The sequence below is a fragment of the Propithecus coquereli genome, unplaced genomic scaffold (assembly GCF_000956105.1).
Source record: "Propithecus coquereli isolate 6110/MARCELLA unplaced genomic scaffold, Pcoq_1.0 Scaffold560, whole genome shotgun sequence".
Classification (NCBI taxonomy): Eukaryota; Metazoa; Chordata; class Mammalia; order Primates; family Indriidae; genus Propithecus; species Propithecus coquereli.
Window position 1 is genome coordinate 134,830 of NW_012151508.1, and position 8,547 is coordinate 143,376.

Consider the following 8,547-nt stretch of genomic DNA (forward strand, 5'->3'; position numbering starts at 1 on the left):
GCTCTTGCTCAGGCTGGTTTCGAACTCCTGAGCTCAAACAATCCGCCCGCCTCAGCCTCCCAGAGAGCTAGGATTACAGGCGTGAGCCACCATGCCCGGCCTCCCATCACATCTTAATGTTGCTTTTTCAAGACCCCGAGATTCAAGCTCCAACACCTCAGACCACCTGAGCAAGCCTCTCTGTCCTCATCACCTAAGAAAGTCTCAGGTGTTTCTCTGAGCCCTGGAGGACCTCACTATAGCATGAGCCACACAATCCACCACGATTATGTGACTTTCCCTCTAGTTCTCCCCAAACTGTCTCTGTCCCTAAATCCTATGTCCCCAGGAACAAACTAGAGAAGTAAGGCCACCTTAGGAACAAAGATACTGATACTAGCAGACATTGGTCTTTCTCACTCCAGGCAACGGTGCTTTTACTTTTATCTGAATATGGTACCTAATACATTCAATTTCTATTATTTCAAATTATTAGGTCATTAAATATGAAATGTCCAATTTCAAATCAAAAGTGTAGTTATCTCAAAGAAGCAGTACAATTAATCAAAGTATGCGCCTAAACTATCGACACAGTTTTGCCATATTAACAATAGCCTGTTTACGCCAGCAGCAAAGAAGCCTGGAGAGAGAGCGGCAATCAAATCGCAAAAGGCATTTTATTTTCCACAGCTTGTTCAGAATTGAATATTTTTCCCTGCAAGAAGTGGTCAAAGCCTGGAGGAAGTGGTAGTCACTTGGTGCAAGGTCTGGTGAATACAGTGGATAACAGAGAGTTTCCAAGTCCAGCTGCTGTAGTTTAAGCAGCGTTGTTTGTGCAGCATGTGGTCAAGCATTGTCCTGCAAGAGGACTGGCTTGTCTCTATTGATCAATCTCGGCTGCTTAATCGCAAGCATCCTCATCATTTCATCTGATTGGCTGCAGTGGACATCCGCTGTAATGGACTGACTGCGTTTCATGAAGCTGTAGTGGATAATACCAGCTCTGGACCACCAAACAGACACCATTAGCTTTTTCTTGATGAATATTTGGTTTTGGACTGTGTTTCGGCACTTCATCTTTATCCAACCATTGTGCCAAACGCTTGCGATTGTCAAAAATAATCCATTTTTCATCACATGTAACAATATGGTATAGAAATGGTTCGCCTTTATGTCATGACAGCAAAGAAAGGCAAGCTTCAAGATGATTTCTCTTCTGATGCTTGTTTAGTTCATGTGGAACCATCTATCCAGCTTCTTTTCCTTGCCCATGTGTTTCAAATGGTCCAGTACTGTTGGAATAGTAACATCAAACCTTGCTACTAGTTCATGCATAGGTTAAGATGGCTTCGCTTCCACTACAGCTTTCAGCTCATCATTATCCACCTTGCTCAGGTCGCCCATGTGGCTGATTTTCAAGATGAAAATCACCAGAATGGAACTTCTCAAACCACTGATGTACTATCATATTCATTAGCCACATCCCTCCCAAACACTTGATATTTCAAGCTGTCTGAGCTGCACTGGTTCCGCGATGGAAATCATTTTTGAAAGTAACGCAAATTTTTGCCTTACGCATGGTTTCACAAAAATTGCTCTAAAAAAAAATTTGAAACATAATCACAAGGCAAAACATGCGTTTGAAAGACTGAGGATGCACCTTCACGATAAAAATATAACAAATGTGAAAGTTGAAATGTCAGCGGTATCAATTGTCAAACTTAGTACTTAAGGAAATCGGACATTTCATACTTAATAACCTAAATCACATTTTATGTCTAGGTCTTACTCACCCAACAAAAACAAACTCCTTGAGGAAAAGAACCTTAACTTTTACCTCTTTATACTAGGCACCAAAAACTGTCACCTGCTTTGTGGCATGATTTCAAAAATGCTTCTTAATGAAAAATGTGATTTTATATATACTGCAAACTACATTATAGGATATTTTAAGAATTCAGATGAGAAAAATCAATGAAGCTTAAGATTCATGAAGTCAAGATCTGCTAAACGAGGCTCATTTCAACAGCCATGAGCTGTGCTGCAGAGTAACGTCACGGTGGATTCCAGGATCACGTCAGATGGTAGAGAGGGGATGTCAGGCCAGAGAGGGTGAGAGACTAAAACAAGGACTCAAGAGGGCGGCTGACAACAGCAACAGTGCTGTCCAAACAAGACTAACTGCAGAAAACACTTTTACAGCCGAAATTCCCAAGGCCAGCATGGCTCTGACAAGCAGAAGTTAGGGAGGGACAGTGAAGTCAAACCTGGGGCTGATTAGATCCTGATCACATCTAGATGTCTGATGACAGGAAAGGGTTCCTAGAAAAAAACCCTTTAAGGAGTAGCTTAAATTTGCTTAAGTTTGAAGTTCTGAATTATTAAAAATGTTGTTCCTTGATTCAAAGATCTACATTTTCATTTTAGTTTCTGAAACCAGGATGTGCATTCACTGTATACACTTAATTCAAAGCATTTTGTTTTATTCAGAACAGTTACTAAATCAAAGGTCCTTTTTACACCAGTGGCATTTATAATCAAGGACAAATAGTTTCCCTGCATCACTGTGTCAACTACATTCAAAGACGACTCTGAAAGCATCCATAACCCTGCCCAACAATGAACTCTGTTTTCTATCTCCCTAAACGGCTGCAGTGGGCCTCCTCCCCATTCCTCCACCAGCAACCCCAAGACATGTGATGTTCCTCAGACTAAATTCACACTTACCCCTAACTTTTCAAGAAACGTGAAAACCAAATACAGAAAATACATACCACTTTCTTTCCAGACGGTTCCCAGAGAGAAACATCTCCCCACGATGTGTTATAAAAGTACTTCTCCCCTGGATCGAAGCCTTTAAGGTCCTTTTCAAAACGGAGAAAAAAAGAGATCATTATGCAAATTCAGAAGACAAATATTTAATTAGACCCTGGCAAGTGTGTGGCACCTAAGAAACCTACATGAGAAAAGAGAAATGAAAATACAGTTGTTCCCCCATATCCACATGGGATGGGTTCCAGGACCCCCTGCGGATACCAAACCTGCAGATGCTCAAGTCCTGACCTAAAATGGTGCAGTGTATGCATATAACCTATGCACATGGATGTAAGAAAGTGAAACAGCCGTATTGCGGATATGAAGAAACTTTTACTGGTCTGGACAGAAGATCTAAGCAGTCACAACATTCATTCCCTTAAGCCAAAGCCTAATCCAGGGCAAGGCCCTGACTCTTCAATTCTATGAAGGCTGACAGAGGTGAGGAAGCTGCAGAGGTTGGTTCTTGAGGTGTATGGCAAAAAAGCCGTCTCCATGACATAGAAGTGCAAGGTGCAGCACTAAGCACTGATGGAGAAGCCGCAGCAAGTTATCCAGATCTAACTGAGATCACCGCTGTTACACTAAACAAGAGATTTTCAGTGTAGATGAAACAGCCTTCTAATGGAAGAAGATGCCATCTGTGACTTTCATAGCTAGAGAGAAGTCAATGCGTCTGGCTTCAAACCTTTAGACAACAGGCTAATTCCATCGTTAGGGGCTAATGCAGCTAGCTATGACTTTCAGTTGAAGCCAATGCTCCTTCACCATTCTGAAAGTCCTAGAGCCCTTAAGAACTATGCTAAATCTACTCTGCCTGTGCTCTATACATGGAAGAACAAAGCCTGGATGACAGCTCATCTGTTACAGTGTGGTTTGCTGAATATTCTAAGCCCACTGTTAAGACCTACTGCTCAGAAAAAATGATTCCTTTCAAAATATTCCTGCTCATTAACAATGCACCTGGTCACCCAAGAGCTCTTTGGAGAGGTGCAAGGAGATTAATGTTGTTTTCAAGCCTGCTGACACAACATCCATTCTACAGCCCATGAATCAAGAGTAATTTCAACTTTCAAGTATTAATTATTTCAGAAATATACTTCATAGGAATTCTCTGATGGAACTGAGAAAAGTAAATTGAAAACCTGGAAAGGATGCACCATTCTAGATGCCATCAAGAACATTTGTGATTCACGGGAGGAAGTCAAAATATGAACATTCACAGGAGTTTGGAAGAAGTTGATTCCAACCCTCAAGGATGACTTTTAGAGGTTGAAGACTTCAGTGTAAGAACTGCAGATGTGGTAGAAACAGCAAAAGAACTTAAATTAGGAGTGGAGCCTGAAGGTGTGACTGAATTGCTGCAGTCTCAGGATAAACTTGAATGGATGAGGAGTTGCTTCCTGTGGATGAGCAGAGAAAGTGGTTTCTTGAGATGGAACCTACTCCTGGTGAAGATGCTGTGAACACTGTTGAAATGACAACAGGATTTAGAATGTTCCATAAACTTAGTTGGTAAAGCAGCAGCAGGGTTTGAGGACTGACTCCAATTTTGAAAGTTCTACTGTGGGTAAAATGCTCTCAAACAGCATTGCATGCTACAGAGAAATCTTGCATGCAAGGAAGAGTCTATCAATGCAGCAAACTTCACTGTCATCTTATTTTAAGAAACTGCCGCGGCCGCCCCCACCTCAGCAACCTCCATCCTGGTCAGTCAGCACCAGCAACGTAGAGGAAGACCTTCCACCAGCAAAAAGATTAAGACTCATTGAAAGCTCAATCTTTAGCATTACTTAGCAATAAAGTACTTTTAACTAAAGCATGTACATTGTTTTAGACATAATGCTCTTTCACACTTAAGAGACTACAATATAATGTAAATATAACTTTTTTTCTGAGACAGGGTCTCACTCTGTCGCCTGGGTAGAGTGCAGTGGCATCATCACAGCTCACTGCAACTTCAAAATTCCTGGGCTCTAGCAATCCTCCTGCCTCAGCCTCCCCAGTAGCTGGGACTATAGGCACACATCACTGCACTCAGCTAATTTTTCTGTTTTTTTGTAGAGATGGGCTCTCACTCTTGGTCAGGCTGGTCTCAAACTCCTGGCCTCAAGTGATCTCCCTGCCTAGGCCTCCCAAAGTGCTAGGATTGCAGGAGTGAGCCACTGCACCTGGCCTAAACATAACTTTTATATGCAAGGGGAAACCAAAAAATTCATGTGACTCACTTTATTGAGATATTTGCTTTAATACGGTAGTCTGGAAGTGGACCCAAAATATCTCCAAGGTATGCCTGTACTTGAAACTCTAACCAGAGATCTTTCTAAAAAAAAAAACTCCATTTTTTCTCCTCTACCACCTCTTTAACATCAAAGGTTTTTCCTGGCCTCCACCGTGATAGTATCTGTACCTCTATCAGTTTTTAATTTCAAACACACGATGACAAAAGCTGCCAGGAATAGTAATACTTTTAAACAACTCTGGATATTATTAGTATTTATCACATCAGTATCTACTAACATTTGAAATGTAACAGTAACTTAATGGGTGGAGTACTCATTCAATCCTCAGATAATGCTTCTCTTTACTTATGAATTCTCAGCCCACGAGAGAAACTATAATTCCCAAATAACACCACAGTTCCTCTTCGGTACACAGCATATGTTAGAAATCTCCATCCTGGGCAGTACACACATGCATACACAGAAAGAACACATATCTCTTTCACTTTCAAGGTATTTGTGGGTTTTGGTTATTAAGCAACCAAATACTAGTGTCTTTTATATATATATATTTTTTTTTTGAGACAGAGTCTCACTCTTTTGCCCGGGCTAGAGTGAGTGCCGTGGCGTCTGCCTAGCTCACAGCAACCTCAAACTCCTGGGCTCTAGCGATCCTCCTGCCTCAGCCTCCCGGTAGCTGGGACTACAGGCATGCGCCACCATGTCCGGCTAATTTTTTCTATATATTTTCTTTTTAGTTGTCCAATTAATTTCTTTCTAATTTTAGTAGAGACGGGGTCTCGCTCTTGCTCAGGCTGGTTTCGAACTCCTGAGCTCAAACAATCCACCCGCCTCGGCCTCCCAGAGAGCTAGGATTACAGGCGTGAGCCACTGTGCCCGGCCCTCTTTTATATTTTAATGGGTAAAACACATGGTCATTATTCAAGGGATGGGCCCACTTAACTGGGCTAAGCATCAAGTGGTGGTCAGGACTGATCCATGCTGTGGTTCCAGTACACTCAGATATGCCAGGTACCTTCCTAGCACTAGCTCTAAAAAGAAAATTCTTATCAGATTTTATATGGGGAACTCTGAATGAAATCATGGCCAGGCACAGTGGCTCACACCTGTAATCCTAGCACTCCTGGAGGCAGGAAGATTTCTTGAGGCCAGGAGTTCAAGAGCAGCCTTAGCAAGAGAGAGACCCCCATCTCTACCAAAATAGAAAAATTAGCTGTGTATGGTGGGTGCATGCCTATAGTCTCAGCTACTGGGGAAGCTGAGGCAGGAGGACCACTTGAGCCCAGGAGTTTGAGGCTGCAGCAAGCTAGGATGATGCCACTGTGCTCTAGCCTGGGGGACAGAGCAAGACTCTATCTCAAAAAAAAAGAAGAGAAAGAAAAGAAAAAGAAAAAAGAAAGAAGGTAAGGTTCTTAGACGAGTATATTTTCCCCAAGGCTCACTCTTCTCAGCCTGGCAGTCAACAACCACACAGCCTCCTATTTGAGGCCCTAACTCTTCCTAGAAGAATAAAGTCACATGTGCTTTGTGACACTCTATTGTGAAATCCGAAATGCAGCACAGGGCATCCATGAGGACCAGACGGGTGCTCCCTCGGTCCCTTCTTTTTCCTGTGCTGTTCTCCAGTCAGCTTGGATTCTATAAGCCCCCAACAGACTTCCCATAAATTCCCTTTTACAGAAGAGGTTGGTCTGTTTGGTTTCTGTTGTTTGAAACCAAAGAACTCTTAACTACTGTGGTGGATTCAGAATAAATGCATTTGACACAGAAAAGGTTCTTAATATGAAGTTCAGTGAAAAGAAAAAAAAGCTAGTATAATATCTTATACAGCTTCACCATATCCCTGTAAGGAAAAAAAAATGTGAATGTATCCCATTTTAAAAAAATCTATGAAGACATATAACAATGTTAACAGCAGATATTTCGGGGTAATGGTTTACAAGGGAGTCTTGATTTTCTTTATGTTTCTGTGTCTATTTCATAAAATATAGGCCTAATTACAAATTACTAAAAATAAAAATTTCCACCCAAGAGAATTAGTACTATTTAACCCAACAGTTGATCTAACTAACTTAACAGCTTTAAGCCATTCAAATCTCCTAATTTTCCCCTGTGAATTATGTATGTATCTCTGTGTCAGTAAAGTCTTAAAAAGAAGTAACAGTCCTGAACAAATTCAGATGAGTAAACATTCTTACATTGACTGAAGTTCATGAGGAATGTTCAGTTCTACTCAAGTCAAAAACAAAGGACTCAAGGATGAAAACCTTCAGCTGTTACTGACATTTTATCTAAAAATAAAACCAATTTCATAACAGAATTACACTTTTAAAAACTGAATTCACACTGCAAGGAAGCTAAAGAGACATGATGACCAAATGAATACCTGATCCTATTCTGGATCCATTTCTGAAGGAAAAACAATGCTATAAACAATTAGATCAGACAGAAACCTCATACCAATGTTACATTTGCTCACGCTGATAACCACCCTGCAGTAATGCAGAGACCACCTGTAAGCAAGAGTGAGGAAATGTTAATGCCAACAGGACCACATGTTAATTGGTAAATCTGAGTAAAGGGTAATGAGTGTTCTTTGTACTCTCTAATTCCTGTAACTTTTCTATAGCTTTGAATCATTTTTTCCAAATACAACCTTTTTTAAAAACTGGATTCACTCAGCCTGGTTTGATGGGGCTTAGTCAATTTGGACATGGTTCTAAATTCCATGTTCCTGAAACACCTTCCCCAATTCTTTCCATTGGAGAATCCTATTCATTCTTTAAAAAAACAAACTTTACACAAAAGCAGTTAGAATCTCAACTGCCCCACACAGGTGACACCAGCCTCCCCAGCTGGGCATGGCCTTTCTGCCTGTTTTGCACTGTGAATGCTCCCAGTACGTGTTTCAGCTCCTGCTAGGTTGTCAGCTCCCTAAAAGGAGCAAGTATATTGACTTAAATTCTCTACCTTCCTTCACTGGAATGATGAGAACATGGAGGCCCAGAGAACAACTGACTTCCCAAGGTCATACCATTAATTAATGGCCAGGATTAAAATAAAAGCTTCTGTTTAACCATCTAAAGATCAAAAGAACATACTCAGTCTGTTTACTAAAGATACTACTATACCTTCAGTGTTTGTTTTTGAAGCATCTCCCTCGTGCCAAGCACCATTCTAAGAACTCTTATATATTACCATTTGAAATCTCCTTAGTCTAAACATATGTGTTGTTATTCATTTTTACATTCTCTACAAATACTAAAGTCACATATTTATTCATTATTAATGAACTATCCATATGTATCTACTGTGTCTACACTCAACCTACTTAGCAAATATTATCAATCTTGTCTCCACATAATTACCCTGCTTTCCTTCCTCATTTGTAAAATGGGACTTATAGAGGCAGAGCTGTCAAGAACTCTAAAGTTTTCTCATTTTAAGACTGTTCCTAGGCAATAAGATCTACCTAGGAGCTTCCACTCTCCTCTCCTCATACTTACAAGTG

General features: G+C 40.8%; 1 protein-coding gene across 1 annotated transcript in view; it reads right to left on the reverse strand.

Moving 5' to 3' along the window:
• ADNP2 (ADNP homeobox 2) overlaps positions 1-2,873 on the reverse strand; it is a 9,334-nt gene extending 6,461 nt beyond the window's left edge. Inside the window, exon 1 of the mRNA XM_012657815.1 lies at positions 2,754-2,873. Within this exon, the coding sequence (XP_012513269.1) occupies positions 2,754-2,873 (120 nt within the window). The remainder of the gene's footprint in view (positions 1-2,753) is intronic.
• Positions 2,874-8,547: the final 5,674 nt, after the last annotated feature.